At 49.9% G+C, this 19,525-nt stretch overlaps 1 protein-coding gene and 1 pseudogene across 3 annotated transcripts; one reads left to right on the top strand and one right to left on the bottom strand.

Moving 5' to 3' along the window:
• The window catches only part of LOC137802063 (3-oxo-5-alpha-steroid 4-dehydrogenase 2-like), a 3,828-nt pseudogene extending 3,150 nt beyond the window's left edge, over positions 1–678 (bottom strand).
• Positions 679–2,918: 2,240 nt separating this feature from the next.
• Positions 2,919–19,492, top strand: LOC137802023 (CSC1-like protein 2). 3 transcript variants are annotated; one of them, XM_068599533.1, is made up of 24 exons: positions 2,919–3,065; positions 7,385–7,597; positions 7,866–7,945; positions 8,142–8,180; positions 9,990–10,080; positions 10,420–10,457; positions 10,574–10,716; positions 12,156–12,207; positions 12,332–12,440; positions 12,522–12,592; positions 12,703–12,783; positions 12,880–13,003; positions 13,919–14,052; positions 14,167–14,304; positions 14,410–14,563; positions 14,646–14,752; positions 15,553–15,639; positions 15,727–15,792; positions 15,962–16,124; positions 16,237–16,342; positions 16,435–16,602; positions 16,712–16,827; positions 16,904–16,987; positions 17,101–19,492. In XM_068599533.1, the coding sequence occupies exons 2-24, from the start codon at positions 7,409–7,411 to the stop codon at positions 17,311–17,313; spliced, it is 2,553 nt and encodes an 850-aa protein (XP_068455634.1). In that variant the 5' UTR covers positions 2,919–3,065; positions 7,385–7,408; the 3' UTR covers positions 17,314–19,492. The 3 variants fall into 3 exon arrangements, with proteins under 3 accessions (XP_068455634.1, XP_068455633.1, XP_068455635.1); XM_068599532.1 differs by having other exon boundaries at positions 2,919–3,218; XM_068599534.1 differs by lacking the exon at positions 8,142–8,180 and having other exon boundaries at positions 2,919–3,218.
• The last annotated feature ends 33 nt before the right edge of the window (positions 19,493–19,525 follow it).

The raw sequence follows: 19,525 nt of genomic DNA, 5'->3' as shown, positions 1-19,525 counted from the left end.
TACTTTATAAAAACCCTCCTATGTCTTCAGCTAAATAAACTCCTGAGAAGCTGAACTCTGGTCCTAAACATCTGATGGTGTTGTAGCAGCTGAAGCGGCTGTATTAAAGCATGGACATGCGTTTACACCTCGCTGGCTGCTGCTTCTGGGTTCAAACCCCGCTTTGGTCACGAGTCCGAGGGTTTGATCCTAGAAGCAGCAGCCGGAAAGAGAGCAGTCCTGGCAGAAAGCTGCAGATGGACCTGTGGAAGTAGTGCAGCATGAAGGTGCAGAGCAGCAGCTTCCTCCCGGTGCGCGCTCCTCCGCTCATCCGCGGCTCCTCCTCGGTGAGCAGCAGCAGCAGCAACGGCAGCAAGAAGGCCGGAACCTCCTGCAGGAACCAGGCTAGCCGGGCCGGGAGGCAGCGGCCCTCCGCCGGGAGGCAGCGGCCCCTCCGCCGGGAGGCAGCGGCCCTCCGCCGGGAGGCAGCGGCCCTCCGCCGGGAGGTAGCGGCCGTAGCGCGCGTGTCCGCGGCGGGTCTGGTGCAGCAGGAAGGCCGCGCCTCCGACGATCAGAGCCCAGCTCAGAGAGAGCACGGCGGCGTCCAGACACTCCATCAGCGGCGCGAGGAGGGATAGCTGCAGCCCGGCAGGGAGGGACTACTTTATGACAAAGCGAGGCAGACACCCCACAGGCACATGAACGAATAAACATGAGCTGGAAGTAGCTGCTGGCATCGAACCTGTGAACTTTATATTCCAGAACAACCATGTGCTATGATATGATATGATATGATATGATATATATATATATATATATATATATATATATATATATATATATATATATATATAGAGAGAGAAGAGAGAGAGAAGAGAGAGAGAGAGAGAGAGAGAGAGAGAGAGAGAGAGAGGAGGAGGGAGGAGAGAGAGAGTTCAGATGGTTTAGAGAGAGAGAGAGAGCACAGTGAGAGAGAGAGAGAGTTTATACTTCCAGTCCATAAATAAGCAGAAAGGGGCGTGGCACCAGGTGCTCAGGTACATCGATAAGCTCCGCCCACTAGCAACCTGCAAGACCAGACAGACAGGTACTCAGTGGCTGGCTGGAAATATGTACACACACTTCTATCATCAGCTTCATGGCCGTGTGTCCACACACACACACACACACATGGAATATCTCACGATGCTGTCGTAGCACATATATACATATTAAATACAATAAACAAGATAAAGATAATTCATTAAAGATGTGAATAACACATGAACAACAAGTGAAAAACATGTAAATAACAGGTTTAAACAGCATTACCGTGATGTAACGGACTGTACCATAACATAATGTAACATACTGTACCATAACATAATGTACTGTACCATAACATGATGTACTGTACCATAACATGATGTACTGTACCATAACATGATGTAACATACTGTACCATAACATGATGTACTGTACCATAACATGATGTACTGTACCATAACATGATGTACTGTACCATAACATGATGTACTGTACCATAACATGATGTACTGTACCATAACATGATGTACTGTACCATAACATGATGTAACATACTGTACCATAACATGATGTACTGTACCATAACATGATGTACTGTACCATAACATGATGTAACATACTGTACCATAACATGATGTACTGTACCATAACATGATGTACTGTACCATAACATGATGTACTGTACCATAACATAATGTACTGTACCATAACATGATGTACTGTACCATAACATAATGTACTGTACCATAACATGATGTAACATACTGTACCATAACATGATGTACTGTACCATAACATGATGTACTGTACCATAACATAATGTACTGTACCATAACATGATGTAACATACTGTACCATAACATGATGTACTGTACCATAACATGATGTAACATACTGTACCATAACATGATGTACTGTACCATAACATGATGTAACATACTGTACCATAACATGATGTACTGTACCATAACATAATGTAACATACTGTACCATAACATGATGTACTGTACCATAACATGATGTACTGTACCATAACATGATGTAACATACTGTACCATAACATGATGTACTGTACCATAACATGATGTAACATACTGTACCATAACATAATGTACTGTACCATAACATGATGTACTGTACCATAACATGATGTACTGTACCATAACATAATGTACTGTACCATAACATAATGTACTGTACCATAACATGATGTACTGTACCATAACATGATGTACTGTACCATAACATAATGTACTGTACCATAACATGATGTACTGTACCATAACATGATGTAACATACTGTACCATAACATAATGTACTGTACCATAACATGATGTACTGTACCATAACATGATGTACTGTACCATAACATGATGTACTGTACCATAACATAATGTAAACCACTTGTCATAATAATCCACATGACATAATTCATATTAGAATTTATATTTTGATTAGCATCATTAAAACTATACTTCTTATTACTACAATTTAAAATAGAATATTTATTTAATATAATATATATACATATATATATATATAGAGAGAGAGAGAGAGAGAGAGAGAGAGAGAGAGAGAGAGAGAGAGAGAGAGGAAAAGAGAAGGAGAGAGAGAGAGAGAAGAAAAGAGAAGGAGAGAGAGAGAGAGAGAGAGAGAGACTTTATAGTTTACAGTTTTTATTCAGTAGTATTATAATTATTACTTCTGTATACAAAACTACATAATGAAATAAAAAAAATAAAAATAAAGAGGGGTCTTTCATTTCAGTTTTTTATTTGTATCTCATAATAAATAAATAAAATGTAAAAAGAAAAGCTAATAGAATCTGACTCTTATTGTGAAGGGCCCCGGTGGCCGCGGCGACCCCTGTCGGCAGCTCCGCGCAGCAGCAGCAGCGGCTCCGTTCTGTCTCTGTTCCCGGAGAGACCGCCTCCATTTTAACACCGACACCCGGCGCAGGAGCAGCGGCCCGTGGCGGACACAGCGGCCGGAGGAGGGACTCGTTTCCGAAGCGGGATTCTCCGACCAAACCCCCGGAGGGGAGGCTCTACTTCCTCGGGTCTGAATCCGCCTTTTCTCTCTCGGATGGCGGCGCTGCGGCAGCACGCAGCCGGGGCGGCGCGGCACCTGTGAGGGTTTAACGAGCTCTTCGTTCTGCGGGAAATTGGTCCCGATTTAGCGGCGGAGAGGAGTAGCGGCTTCTGGTGGTCAGGTACCGGCTTTATTCTAATTGGGCTTATTTATTACGGGGCTTTGGTTTATCATAAGACGGCTTTGTTTGATCTCCTCGGCGGGTTGATTAGCGGCGGGCAGGCCGCTACTGCAGCCTCACCGGCGGCCTGTCAGCGCCGCTTCCACCGGGACCGCATCCCCCAGCCTCCGGGGGGCTGGAGGGCGGGGAGGGGGGGCGGGGGGGGTCCGCAGAGGACACGCCGAGCTGTCGGTCCGTCTGTCCGCAGCGGTAATAGGATCTCACCTCTGACTGACCGACGCTCTCTGGAGCTCAAACGAGGCTCGTTGGTGTCGTTTCGGCCGCAAGAGGGGTCGCTGGGGCCGGACTGCATCTGCAGCAGGGCCGCTGCTTCACCCAGGAGACGAGAAACACACTGTAACACACTAACACACAATGACACACACACACACACACACTCTGTAACACACAGTAACACACACTGTAACACACACACACACACTGTAACATACACTGTAACACACAGAGTAACACACTGTAACACACTAACACACAGTGACACACTAACACACTGTAACACACACTGTAACACACACACACACACACACACTGTAACACACTAACACACAGTGACACACACAGTGACACACTGTAACACACACTGTAACACACAGTGACACACACTGTAACACCCACTGTAACACACACACACTGTAACATACACTGTAACACACACTGTAACACACAGTAACACACACTGTAACACACTAACACACTGTAACACACACTGTAAAGCATACAGTGTGTGTTACAGTGTGATGGTCCACCAGAGAGAGGAACTAGAACCGGTCCTCAGACGTCCACCAGAGAGAGGAACTAGAACCGGTCCTCAGACGTCCACCAGAGAGAGGAACTAGAACCGGTCCTCAGACGTCCACCAGAGAGAGGAACTAGAACCGGTCCTCAGACGTCCACCAGAGAGAGGAACTAGAACCGGTCCTCAGACGTCATACCTGTTGTCGGTTCAGGTTCTCCGGGTTCGGACGCCTGCGGCCGGCTGATAGCGGCTGCAGTGACATCACAGGGCAGGAGGTTGGGTTTGGCAGTGAAGAAGAAAACGTGACCTGAATGTGTCAGCAGGTTTCACTCTTCTTCTTCTGTGGTGTCTGGAGAGGTGAGCGTTACCCGGAGGCCTTCAGCAAGTAGACTGATTATATGAATGTTGTCAGCCGGCGCCATGGAGGCTCTCAGCTGTTGTCTTCCTTATCTCTGCTTTTGTTATCTGTGTGCTGCAGACGACCCAGAGGGTCGTGGAGGTCTTAGACCAGGACTAGACCACCAGAGGGTCGTGGAGGTCTTAGAACAGGACTAGACCACCAGAGGGTCGTGGAGGTCTTAGACCAGGACTAGACTACCAGAGGGTCGTGGAGGTCTTAGACCAGGACTAGACTACCAGAGGGTCGTGGAGGTCTTAGACCAGGACTAGACTACCAGAGGGTCGTGGAGGTCTTAGACCAGGACTAGACTACCAGAGGGTCGTGGAGGTCTGAAGCAGAGTTTTAGTCTCACGTGACAGTCTGTATGAACACATGACATGAGTCATGCTGCTGCTTCACCATGGCAACAGAACCCTCATGTTCTAATAGAACAGAATTGTTTGGTGAACCATTGACTAGAATCAATCGACCTATTGATCCTCTCTGTTAAAGTATGTCAGGCCTATAAATACTCCCAGAGTGCACTGCACTGTGTTGATGAGTTTTCATCCATCGAGGCTTCATTCAGTTGAGTCTGGGTTCAGTCGGTCCTCGTGATGGAAACGCTAATCTCTGTGACGCTAGTAGCTCTGAATGCTAACCATGTGTTAGCATGCTAACATTAGCTAATGATCAGGAACTTCTGCAGGTGTTATTTACTATTTATCTATTAACTATTAGGTATTAAGTATTATTATAGACCTGAACCAGCTCTAACTATAGACCTGAACCAGTCCTAACTATAGACCTGAACCAGCTCTAACTATAGACCTGAACCAGTCCTAACTATAGACCTGAACCAGCTCTAACTATAGACCTGAACCAGTCCTAACTATAGACCTGAACCAGCTCTAACTATAGACCTGAACCAGCCCTGACTATAGACCTGAACCAGCTCTGACTATAGACCTGAACCAGTCCTAACTATAGACCTGAACCAGTCCTAACTATAGACCTGAACCAGCTCTAACTATAGACCTGAACCAGCTCTAACTATAGACCTGAACCAGTCCTAACTATAGACCTGAACCAGCTCTAACTATAGACCTGAACCAGCCCTAACTATAGACCTGAACCAGCCCTAACTATAGACCTGAACCAGCTCTAACTATAGACCTGAACCAGTCCTAACTATAGACCTGAACCAGTCCTAACTATAGACCTGAACCAGCTCTAACTATAGACCTGAACCAGCTCTAACTATAGACCTGAACCAGTCCTAACTATAGACCTGAACCAGCTCTAACTATAGACCTGAACCAGCTCTAACTATAGACCTGAACCAGCTCTAACTATAGACCTGAACCAGTCCTAACTATAGACCTGAACCAGCTCTAACTATAGACCTGAACCAGCTCTAACTATAGACCTGAACCAGCTCTAACTATAGACCTGAACCAGCTCTAACTATAGACCTGAACCAGTCCTAACTATAGACCTGAACCAGTCCTAACTATAGACCTGAACCAGCTCTAACTATAGACCTGAACCAGCTCTAACTATAGACCTGAACCAGTCCTAACTATAGACCTGAACCAGTCCTAACTATTGACCTGAACCAGCTCTAACTATAGACCTGAACCAGCTCTAACTATAGACCTGAACCAGCTCTAACTATAGACCTGAACCAGCCCTGACTATAGACCTGAACCAGCTCTAACTATAGACCTGAACCAGCTCTGACTATAGACCTGAACCAGCTCTGACTATAGACCTGAACCAGCTCTGACTATAGACCTGAACCAGCTCTAACTATAGACCTGAACCAGCTCTGACTATAGACCTGAACCAGCTCTAACTATAGACCTGAACCAGTCCTAACTATAGACCTGAACCAGTCCTAACTATAGACCTGAACCAGTCCTAACTATAGACCTGAACCAGTCCTAACTATAGACCTGAACCAGTCCTAACTATAGACCTGAACCAGTCCTAACTATAGACCTGAACCAGTCCTAACTATAGACCTGAACCAGTTCTAACTATAGACCTGAACCAGCTCTAACTATAGACCTGAACCAGCCCTAACTATAGACCTGAACCAGCCCTAACTATAGACCTGAACCAGTCCTAACTATAGACCTGAACCAGCTCTGACTATAGACCTGAACCAGCTCTAACTATAGACCTGAACCTGCTCTGACTGTAGACCTGAACCAGTCCTAACTATAGACCTGAACCAGTCCTAACTATAGACCTGAACCAGTCCTAACTATAGACCTGAACCAGTCCTAACTATAGACCTGAACCAGCTCTGACTATAGACCTGAACCAGCTCTAACTATAGACCTGAACCAGCTCTAACTATAGACCTGAACCAGCTCTGACTATAGACCTGAACCAGTCCTAACTATAGACCTGAACCAGTCCTAACTATAGACCTGAACCAGTCCTAACTATAGACCTGAACCAGCTCTGACTATAGACCTGAACCAGCCCTGACTATAGACCTGAACCAGCCCTGACTATAGACCTGAACCAGCTCTGACTATAGACCTGAACCAGCCCTGACTATAGACCTGAACCAGCTCTGACTATAGACCTGAACCAGCCCTGACTATAGACCTGAACAAGCTCTAACTATAGACCTGAACCAGCCCTAACTATAGACCTGAACCAGTCCTAACTATAGACCTGAACCAGCTCTAACTATAGACCTGAACCAGCTCTGACTATAGACCTGAACCAGCTCTAACTATAGACCTGAACCAGCTCTGACTATAGACCTGAACCAGCCCTGACTATAGACCTGAACCAGCTCTGACTATAGACCTGAACCAGCTCTGACTATAGACCTGAACCAGCTCTGACTATAGACCTGAACCAGCCCTGACTATAGACCTGAACCAGCCCTGACTATAGACCTGAACCAGCTCTAACTTGTAGGTCACCCTGGAGGTCACCTTGTCTGACGCTGGTGTTGTCCTCCAGGTTCCTGAGGATGCGGCAGTGAGGATGCTGGCGGTGCTGATCCTCAGCATGGCGGTGTTGGGCGGCCAGGCGTGCAGCGGGCGAGACAACTGCTCCGCCCACAGCGGGTCCAAAGACTACTGCTACTCGGCGCGCATCCGCAGCACCGTGCTGCAGGGGCTGCCCTTCGGGGGCGTGCCCACCGTGCTCGCCCTCGACTTCATGTGCTTCCTGGTGAGTCGCTCTGCACGCGCTCAGTGCGCACGCACGCGAGGCAGGAACGATCATCTCCATCACAATGATAGTGACCATCAGAATGTTCATCATTTAAATAATAACAGTATTGATGATAATAATAGTAATATTGATGATGATAATAATAATGTAGCTGCAGATCCTGATCGGGTTCAGACTCCTCCTGTTTCTCCTTCTGTCCGTGACCTTTGACCTCTGCCCCGGAGCCAGGTGTTCTCTAACGGGAAGTCCTCCTCTTCCTCTGCAGGTGCTGCTCTTCCTCTTTTCTATTCTCCGTAAGGTGGCGTGGGACTACGGCCGCCTGGCGCTGGTCACCGACGCCGACAGGTAAACTCGCCCTGACCTTTGCACTTGTTATAATAACGGTGATGTCGTCCAACACGCGGTCCAGACGTTTGTCTGGTGAACTTCAGCTCACCGCTTCAGTGTCGCGTCGGCCAATCACAGACTCTCATTTCAAGGTGAGGATTTGAGTGAATTTCGGAGCAGCAGCTTGATTCTGCTTTCTGTTTCCGTCCTGAAGACAGAAGAAGCGTCTCAGCGGCCTGGAGGAGCGGGAATAGTATGTCTGGTTTGTCCTCCTCCTCTTCCTCCTCCTCCTTTTCCTCTTCGTCTTCCTCCTCATACGACTGGATTAACAGGGTGCTGCTATCTGATTGGTGCTTTAACACGACTCTTCTTCTTTTTATTCAGTGTGTGTGTGTGTGTGTGAGTACATGAAAGTGTTTGACCTGTCAATGATGTCACTGTGATGTCACTGTGATGTCACTGTGATGTCACTGTGATGTCACTGTAGCAAAGAGAAAGTTCTCAGGTTTGCTTTTGCAAAGTCATTTTATATAAATGGAATTTTCTAGCACAGTGTTAAACAACTGCTACAGAGACCCAGACCTACAGGGCTCCTCCCCCAGAGACCCAGACCTACAGGGCTCCTCCCCCAGAGACCCAGACCTACAGGGCTCCTCCCCCAGAGACCCAGACCTACAGGGCTCCTCCCCCAGAGACCCAGACCTACAGGGCTCCTCCCCCAGAGACCCAGACCTACAGGGCTCCTCCCCCAGAGACCCAGACCTACAGGGCTCCTCCCCCAGAGGCCCAGACCTACAGGGCTCCTCCCCCAGAGACCCAGACCTACAGGGCTCCTCCCCCAGAGGCCCAGACCTACAGGGCTCCTCCCCCAGAGACCCAGACCTACAGGGCTCCTCCCCCAGAGGCCCAGACCTACAGGGCTCCTCCCCCAGAGACCCAGACCTACAGGGCTCCTCCCCCAGAGACCCAGACCTACAGGGCTCCTCCCCCAGAGACCCAGACCTACAGGGCTCCTCCCCCAGAGACCCAGACCTACAGGGCTCCTCCCCCAGAGGCCCAGACCTACAGGGCTCCTCCCCCAGAGACCCAGACCTACAGGGCTCCTCCCCCAGAGACCCAGACCTACAGGGCTCCTCCCCCAGAGGCCCAGACCTACAGGGCTCCTCCCCCAGAGGCCCAGACCTACAGGGCTCCTCCCCCAGAGACCCAGACCTACAGGGCTCCTCCCCCAGAGACCCAGAGACCCAGACCTACAGGGCTCCTCCCCCAGAGGCCCAGACCCAGACCTACAGGGCTCCTCCCCCAGAGGCATCAGATTAATTAAACACAGATTATTAAACATAAATTATTAAACACATTAAAAAACAAGTAAATAGATTATTTTAATTATGTTAGAGATGACACTGGGATTAGGGCGATGTTGGCATGTGATGCTAACAGGTGTGATGCTAACAGATGTGATGCTAATGGGTGCAATGCTAACGGGTGTGATGCTATCGGGTGTGAAGCTAACACTCATAACTTCTCCCGTGTGTTGCTGTTGTCCAGCTGGAGACGAGAACGAGATAACTATGAGCCGGTCAACAGGTAACCGGCTGTCTGTAGCTCAGTGTGTCGTCAACCCTGTGGCGTGCTAGCGAGCTAGCTAGTTAGCTTACCCACTTAAACAGAAGCCCGTAAGTCACAATAAAGGTCCTGCATTCTTAGATAAATTTACGTTTCTTTTACTTTGATGGAAACGCCCACTTAGCTGTTAGCTAGTAAACTAATCAATGAGGATCATGTGCTATAATGTAATATATGTACATGTATGTTTATATAAATATAATACCTGAACTGCTTGTTGGTAAACTGGCATGACGCCAAGTGGACGATTCTCTTTTCTTACGTTTCCAGTTTCTAGTCAATTGTGTTTCCGGTACTTTGTGTCAGTAAAGTTTGATCTCGGCCTTCAGGGAGGCAGGTGGATGTTTGTGTTCACTTCCTGTTGGTCTCAGTCCAATGGGCTCGGAGCGGCTACGTGCTAACGGCTAACAGGTCAGTTTCCTGTGTGTGTCCACAGCGTTGCCTCGGCGATGCACTCGGAGACGCCCGACCGCTACGAACGCCTCACCTCCGTGTCGTCTTCAGTGGACTTTGACCAGAGGGACAACGTGAGGATGCTCTCTCTCTCTCTCTCTCTCTCTCTGTCTCTCTGTCTCTCTGTCTGTCTGTCTGTCTGTCTGTCTGTCTCTCTCTCTCTCTGTCTCTCTCTCTCTCTGTCTCTCTGTCTGTCTGTCTGTCTGTCTGTCTGTCTGTCTGTCTGTCTGTCTCTCTCTCTCTCTCTGTCTCTCTCTCTCTCTGCCTCTCTCTCTCTCTCTGTCTCTCTCTCTCTCTCTCTCTCTCTCTCTCTCTCTCTCTCTCTCTCTCTCTCTCTCTCTCTCTCTCTCTCTCTCTCTCTCTCTCTCTCTCTCTCTCTCTCCCTCCTCCTGATGATGTGTTTGTACCTGCAGGGTTTCTGCTCGTGGCTGACGGCCATCTTCAGAATAAAGTGAGTAATAATAAGAATTGTCTTCACTCACAAAGCTTCAGATCCTGATCAGGTTCAGAACTGAGCGGGTTTGTGTTGATCCCTCTTCTTCTTCCTCCTCCTCTTCCTCCCCAAAGGGATGAGGAGATCAGGGAGAAGTGTGGCGAGGATGCCGTCCACTACTTGTCGTTCCAGCGTCACATCATCGGGCTGCTGGTCGTCGTCGGCGTTCTCTCCGTCGGCATCGTTCTGCCCGTCAACTTCTCTGGAGACCTTCTGGGTGAGGAGAGCCAATCAGGAGAGAGAAGGTTACTCAGAGCCAATAGAGGCCAAGGGTAGAAGCAGCAGCAGCCCAGGTGCAGCAGCAACTATGGCGCTGTGGCTAATTTATGATGAAATACTGTAAATGTATAAAACAGAAACATAATCATATTTTCACTCAGATGCAAATAACCCTCTGAGGGAAAGAGGTCATCAGTAAGTCCTGAGGTTCTAGCTTCTAGGTGAGACGCTAGCTTCACTGACCAATCACAGTACATGTTACTGGTCACATGGCCCTGTGACCAATCACACGTCTCGGTCTCCAGAAGGCTCTTCCTGTCTTCTAACAGGCTGCTCTTCCACTGAGGAAGACAGGTAACATGTGATTGGATAAAACATGTTTAACAGGAAGAAGCCATGAAGAGAACTGAAGGAGCAGATGAACACATGAAGGAGCAGATGAACACATGAAGGAGCAGATGAACACATGAAGGAGCAGATGAACACATGAATGAGCAGATGAACACATGAAGGAGCAGATGAACACATGAAGGAGCAGATGAACACATGAAGGAGCTGGAATATGAGAATATAACTAATGTGTGGAGTTTTACTTTTATTCATATTTCCTTCTCTTCCAGGCTGAGCGTTTGAGTTTTTAAAATCTTCCTTTATGAAAAACATAACTTAAGTTTCTAATCTCAGTAACATATTACAGCGCTATTAAAGATTTGCTGTGCTCTGCTGTGATTGGAAGAGAGAGCATTGTCCCGCCTCCCAGGATCCATCGGGCTCTAGAAACAGAGTTAAAGGAAGAAAGTGTTAGTTCATTATGCAGTGAGTGAAACCTGGTTATGGATATGATTCCCTGTGCTGCTCATGGATCCCTCTACCTGCCGCACCGCCTTTAAACAGTGTTCTCTTATGTCTGGTTGATTTTAGTCAGAATTATCAGTAAAGATGCTTTCCTAAGCCAAGGAGTCCCTGGACCTCCTTCTAAAGAAGGTAACCGCAGTCAGAGCAGAACCGTCTGTAGGTCTGTGAGGTCTTTAGGTCTGTGGGTCTGTGAGTCTGTAGGTCTGTGAGTCTCTAGGTCTGGGTCTGTCGGTCTGTGGGTCTGTGAGTCTGTGGGTCTCTAGGTTTGTGGCTCTAGAGGTCTAGAAGTCTAAAGGTCTAGTGATCTTGAGTACTAGAGGTCTAGAGGTCTCGAGATCTAGAGGTCTAGACTACTAGAGGTCTGGAGGTCTAGAGTACTAAAAGTCTAAAGGTCTAGAGATCTTGAGTACTAGAGGTTTAGACTACTGGAGGTCTAAAGTACGAGAGGTCTAGAGGTCTAAAGGTATAGAGATCTAGACTACTAGAGTTCTAGAGGTCTAGACTACTAGAGGTCTACGTCTGTGGCTCTGTATTTTCAGCTCATTGAGATGTTTCCTGATGACTTGTCTGTGTTTGCTCTAGAAAACAACGCTTACAGCTTCGGACGCACCACGATAGCCAACCTGAAGTCTGGGTGAGTACACGAGTACACTGCAGTCAGAGATCAATAGAAATCAATAACATGTGATCGATAACATGTGATCGGTACCATGTGAGAATGACATGTGAGAATAACATGTGATCAACAACATGTGCAGGACCAGCCTGCTGTGGCTGCACACAGTGTTTGCCTTCATGTACCTGCTGCTGACGGTGTACAGCATGAGGAGACACACCTCCAAGATGCACTACAAGGAGGACGACCTGGTGAGCCCTTTGTTTACTTCCTGTTGACGCTCAGCCTGTGACCGTAAACAGGAAGTCAACAAGCTGTTTCTTGACTTGCAGGTGAAGAGAACTTTATTCATTAACGGCATCTCCAAATACGCTGAGGAGACGCAGATCAAACAGCACTTTGAGTGAGTTCACTGGTCTGCTTCTCCTGCTGCTCCTCTTTCTCCTGCTCCTGCTACTCCTCCTCTCTTCTGGTTCCACTGGTTGAACTGGTTCTCCTGTTCCTGGTTTTCAGACAGGCGTATGAGAACTGCACGGTTCTGGAGGCTCGGATCTGCTACAATGTTGCCAAACTGATGTCCCTGAACGCCGAGAGGTGAGACAGAGAGCCGGGACCCAGTGCATGCTGGGAAGCACAACGTTAACCACCGCATGTCTTCTACCCACAATGCTGTGTGTTTGTGTTCGTCAGGAAGAAGACGGAGCGCAGTAAGAAGTTCTTCACCGACCTGATGGTGAAGGAACACGTTCCCACCATGATCAACCCCAAACCCTGTGGACACCTCTGCTGCTGCGCCATCACCGGCTGTGAGGAGGTACCGAACCACAGGGCCACCGGCTCACCGAGCCAATGGGCCACCGGGCCAATAGGCCACAGGGCCACCGAGCCAATGGGCCACAGGGCCACCAGCTCACCGAGCCAATGGGCCACCGGCTCAATGGGCCACCGAGCCAATGGGCCACGGAGCCACAGGGCCACAGGGCCACCAGCTCACCGAGCCAATGGGCCACCGGCTCAATGGGCCACAGGGCCACCGGGCCAATGGGCCACCGAGCCAATGGGCCACAGAGCCACAGGGCCACAGGGCCACCAGCTCACCGAGCCAATGGGCCACCGGCTCAATGGGCCACAGGGCCAATGGGCCACCAAGCCAATGGGCCACAGAGCCACAGGGCCACCGGCTCACCGGGTCACTGGGCCAAAGGGTCACTGGGCCATAGGGTCACTGGGCCAAAGGGTCACTGGGCCAGAGGGTCACTGGGCCAGAGGGTCACTGGGCCAGAGGGTCACTGGGCCAGAGGGTCACTGGGCCAGAGGGTCACTGGGCCACAGGGTCACTGGGCCACAGGGCCATAGAGTCACTGGGCCACAAGGTCACGGGGCCATAGCGTCATGGGGCCATAGTGTCACGGGGCCACTGGGCCACCGGGCCATAGGGTCACAGGGCCATTGGGCCACCAGGTCACTGGACCACAGGGTCACAGGGCCACAGGGTCACAGTGCCATAGGGCCACCGGGTCACCGCCTCTACGGAGTGTAGTCAGCAGCCGCCGCTTAGTGTAGCGTTAATATTTCACCGTAGTCGGTAAAGTTTCATCGTAGTCGGTAAAGTTTAATGACATAACTTGAGACAAAAGATATTTTGTAGATCAACCAAAGGGTCTGATGTGTTGCTCTGGGTAAGGGTGTGTGCCGTTAGCAAGTTAGCATGTTAACATTGGTCCTACAGGAGGAGGCGGTCAGCTACTACACCAAGACGGAGTCCAAGCTGAAGGAGGAGTACAGGAAGGAGAAGGAGAAGGTCCACACCAAACCGCTGGGCATGGCCTTCGTCACCTTCCAGAACGAGTCCATGACGTCCATGTGAGCCGCCGTGACGTCAACATCACTACTGAGTCACTGACCAGCAGTTTGCACAGCTCTGACCCCGCCTCTTCTCTCTGATTCCCATGTGACTCCACCCCTTCTGTTTCACAGTATTTTGAAGGACTTTAACGCCTGTCAGGTTCAGGGTTGCCGGTGTCATCAGGAGCCGCGTTCCTCCCAGTTCAGCGAGGCGCTTCACGTTTACAACTGGAGCGTCTCGTATGCGCCTGACCCGCAGAACGTCCGCTGGTAAGTCCACATTTCACACAATGTTTGCTCATGGACATTTGGTTGAAAGTCCTGGACCTCCTGTGGTCACCATGTGTGTGTAATCCCTGTGGTTACTTCCTGCAGGGAGCACCTGTCGCTGGGCGGGATCTCCTGGTGGATCCGCTGCTTCATCATCAACTGCATCCTCTTCCTCCTGCTTTTCTTCCTCACCACGCCCGCCATCATCATCTCCACCATGGACAAGTTCAACGTCACCAAGCCGGTGGAGTACCTCAATGTAAGGCACCGGCCTCTCGTGTGGCTCGGCCCGAGTGGACTTGTGTGCTGATGCTTCTCCTCTGCTGTGTGTTGTTGGACAGAACCCCATCGTCACGCAGTTCTTCCCCACGCTGCTGCTGTGGGCCTTCTCCGCTCTGCTGCCCACCATCGTCTACTACTCGGCCTTCTTCGAGGCTCACTGGACCAGGTGGGCTCCAGCTGCTCCGCAAGCACTGCGATGCGGCATCAGCACCACGAGCACTACCAGCTCCCTAGTTCTTATTCACCCATGAATGTCATTCTAAACGGATCCAGATCCGATCTGAGGTTCCTCAACTCTTCAATAGTCGAGTCCAGGTTTCGTGTGAACAGCGATTAAACGAGTCCAAGTGGAGAAATTAAATCATCATCAAAACACAACCGTTATTTTGTGACCGTTGACCTTCTAATACTAAACAGTATTTTATTTCCTCTTTTGTGTGAAGTCATGTTTATCTGTACCTGTCTGAAGTACATTTGAGGCCAGAGTCGGTTTGTGGAACTACTGACTTGACCCTCAATTTGACTTGCCCCTGAGTTGACCTTGAGGTGACTCTGACGTGATGTTTACTTGCCCCTGAGTTGACCTTGAGGTGACTCTGACGTGATGTTTACTTGCCCCTGAGTTGACCTTGAGGTGACCCCGACGTGATGTTTACTTGCCCCTGAGTTGACCTTGAGGTGACCCTGACGTGATGTTTACTTGCCCCTGAGTTGACCTTGAGGTGACTCTGACGTGATGTTTACTTGCCCCTGAGTTGACCTTGAGGTGACCCTGACGTGATGTTTACTTGCCCCTGAGTTGACCTTGAGGTGACCCTGACGTGATGTTTACTTGCCCCTGAGTTGACCTTGAGGTGACCCTGACGTGATGTTTACTTGCCCCTGAGTTGACCTTGAGGTGACCCTGACGTGATGTTTACTTGCCCCTGAGTTGACCTTGAGGTGACCCTGACCCTCTGTGTCCAGGTCTGGAGAGAACAGGACGACGATGCATAAATGCTACACCTTCCTGATCTTCATGGTTCTGCTGCTGCCGTCTCTTGGACTCAGCAGGTAACACAAAACCGCTTGCTGTGTGAGTCCGTCTCTGAGTGACCTTTTGACCTCTGATGTCCTCACTGAATCGTCTCTGTTTTCCAGTCTGGATGTTTTCTTCCGCTGGCTCTTTGATAGGAAGTTCCTGGATGATGCCACAGTCCGATTTGAGTGAGTCGTTTTTATTCCATCGCATTACCACTAATGTTCATATTAAAACAACTCGTCTTCCGACATCAGATTAAACACATTGTTAGCAATAAATGTGCTGGATGTAGTTTTATTTTGAAACCGACAGCAGCGCAGTTTTTGATTGATTGCTCTGCGGTGGCCCCTTCAGGTGCGTCTTCCTGCCGGATAACGGAGCGTTCTTCGTCAACTACGTCATCGCCTCTGCGTTCATCGGGAACGCCATGGACCTGCTGAGGATCCCCGGTCTGCTCATGTACATGATCCGGCTCTGCCTGGCCCGCTCAGCCGCCGACCGCCGCAACGTCAAGAGGGTGAGGCCTCCGAGTCCACCGGTCTCCATCTGGACCCCGGACCGGGTCTCTGACCCCGGACCGGGTCTCTGCAGGCCCTCTTCAGCTGGTGAACCCTCTCTTTCCTCCACAGCATCAGGCCTACGAGTTCCAGTTCGGCGTGGCGTACGCCTGGATGATGAACGTGTTCACGGTGGTGATGGCCTACAGCATCACCTGCCCCATCATCGTGCCCTTCGGTCAGTGTCCCTGTACTTATATACACAAATATATACAAATATACATATACACACACAAGTCCGGTCGTGAGTCCTGACGCTGCCCCCTGCAGGTCTGATGTACATGCTGCTGAAGCACCTGGTGGACAGGTACAACATGTACTACGCTTACCTGCCGTCCAAACTGGACAAGAAGATCCACTCGGGCGCCGTCACCCAGGTGGTGGCCGCGCCCATACTCTGCCTCTTCTGGCTGCTCTTCTTCTCCACCGTGCGCACAGGTAAGCCCCGCCCCCTGCTGGACACGCCTCCACGTACAGAGACGAAACCACTACGCACCGACACGCGGTGAGGAACGCTAACTGACGCTAGCTGCTAATGTGCCGGCAGGTTTCGAGACGCCGACTTCCATGTTCACGCTGGTGGTCCTGATCGTCACCATCGTGGTCTGTCTGTCGCACGTCTGCTTCGGCCACTTCAAGTACCTCAGTGCTCACAACTACAAGGTACGAGGACGCCGCTCATGACCTCACCGGCTCCAGAAACATCAAAGCACTCAGTCTCTTTGTGCTTCTGTCTCAGATCGACACTAAGGACACCGAAGTAGACGCAGTCGAGAACGGACGTCCGGCCCGACCCTCGTCCTCCCCCATCCCCAAGTCTCAGGTGCGTTGAGGGGTCGACTCCTCTGGTTGTATAGAAGTCTCTGCTTCCTGTGAGGTCGGGGTCCCGTCTCTCCTGCTGGTTGACCGTCGTGGTTGTGCTTTGGTGTCTTGCAGCAGCAGCAGCAGCAGCAGATGTACATCGCTCAGGTTCTGCAGGACCCGAACTCGGACGAGCCGGCCGGCGGCGGTGGCGTTGGTGCCGGCGGCGGCGAGGAGGACCGAGGGTCGTCCCAGGACGAGGAGTTGCTGAACGGAGGGAACGCCATCAACGAGGCGGATTTTCAGTCGGGGGAGGACAGTCTGATTGCCAACGAGGTCCACCAGTAGCTGGGGGTGGAGCTACAGGGAGGGGGCGGAGCTAGTTGAGGGTCCATACCCACAAAACAGTTAGAGAATAAAGCTGACTGGAGAATACTTACATACACACAGACACACACACACACAGACTGACGGTTAGCTCCTCCCCCTCCCAGCTCGAAGACTTGACCCTGACCTTTGCCGCCGCCGCCGCCCAGTCCTGCACGTCTGTGGAGGCTCGATGGACTTCAGCCCGCCTCCACAGGAAGTCACTGTACATACCCACAAAGCCAAATGTTTGTACTTTTATTTATTTATTTTAGGTTTTCTCGGGGTTTGGGAGGGGGCGGGGTTTAAAAGTTCGTGCCTCGGCTGTTTTTTTTTCCATTTTTCGTTTTGCACTCGTGTCTTGACTCCCGACCCCTCAGCAGGCCGCCGGGACTCGACCTGCTGAGGGGTCGAAGCTGATGCTGACTCTCTTTGGCCACTGCCATCACAACCACTACAACCATCACAACCACTATCACAACCACTATCACAACCACTACAACCATCACAACAACTATCACAACCACTACAACCATCACAACCACTATCACAACCACTACAACCATCACAACCACTATCACAACCACTACAACCATCACAACCACTATCACAACCACTACAACCATCACAACCACTATCACAACCACTACAACCATCACAACAACTATCACAACCACTACAACCATCACAACCACTATCACAACCACTATCACAACCACTACAACCATCACAACCACTATCACAACCACTACAACCATCACAACCACTATCACAACCACTACAACCATCACAACCACTATCACAACCACTACAACCATCACAACCACTACAACCATCACAACCACTACAACCATCACAACCACTACAACCACTACAACCATCACAACCATCACAACCATCACAACCACTACAACCATCACAACCATCACAACCACTACAACCACTATAACCACTACAGCCATCACAACCACTACAACCATCACAACCATCACAACCACTACAACCACTACAACCATCACAACCATCACAACCACTACAACCATCACAACCACTACAACCATCACAACCACTACAACCATCACAACCATCACAACCACTACAACCATCACAACCATCACAACCACTACAACCACAACAACCATAACAACCATCACAACCACTACAACCATCACAACCACTACAACCATTAACACAACCACTACAGCCATCACAACCACTACAACCATTAACACAACCACTACAACCACCACGCTGTCACGGTTGTGTTCCTCGTGTCTCCTGCAGCTGTCTTCTTGGTAGAAGCTTCGCAGTCTCTCGTGTTTGTGGGTTCAACAGCTGGACGTCTTCTACTGGCTGAGGGTCCGTTAGAGGTTCTGGTCCCAGAGAGGATCCATCAGAGACCCTGAACCTCCGTTCTGTTCCTGACGACCTTGAACCACGACCAGCTGACGAAGTGCCGAGCGCTTGTGTGTGTTTGTTAGCACCAAACATCTTTTCACTCATCAGAACTTTGAGCAGCAGAAGTCCAGATGTTGGAGCTCAGGTAGACGCATGAAGCTATCAGGGTGTGTGTGTGTGTGCGTGCGTGCGTGCGTGCGTGTGTGTGTGTGTGTGTGGACACAGCTGGACTATGAAAGCTGTGGCCATCAGGATGTCGGTGGCCACACGCCGGAGAACCTGCAGCGTTTTGTGTCCAGGTGACTTATTTTTTTCGAGTTTCTTCACCTGCAGCGGGGGGGCGGGGCCTCGAGCGCCCGGCATCGAGCGCCCGGCTCTGATGTTTGCACACGATGACTGAAAGTGGATCTGAAGGCTCAGAAAGCTCTCAAACCTCGAGGCTCAGATTTAAAGGGACGGCGCTACGGGAGCCCAGAGAGGACAAACACCTCAGAAACTGGGTGAGGAGGTCATTGATCCGCTGACAGCTGAAGGTCGAGAGCTGCTGCGTTCGGAAGGTTTTTAATAATCAGACACTGCTTTTGGCTTTTTTAGTTTTTATTTTTTTTAAATCGCTGCTGAAGTCGTTAAAAGACGGACGAGAGTGAAAACGTGTAAAATAATAAAATGTGTAAATAGTCGTCGTCCTCTTTTATTTTAAGGTATTTATTTCTACTGCAGGTCGTCTTTGTGTTCCTGATCAATAAACTTGGCTTTCATCCTTCACGCTGTCCTGTGTTTGTGGGCGGGGCCCCGT

Source organism: Clinocottus analis, unplaced genomic scaffold, assembly GCF_023055335.1.
Source record: "Clinocottus analis isolate CAN_PGR_092001 unplaced genomic scaffold, fCliAna1.0.p SCAF_48, whole genome shotgun sequence".
NCBI classification, from domain to species: domain Eukaryota; kingdom Metazoa; phylum Chordata; class Actinopteri; order Perciformes; family Cottidae; genus Clinocottus; species Clinocottus analis.
Note: the sequence above shows the minus strand (reverse complement) of the source record. Positions and strands in the feature narration are given on the sequence as shown.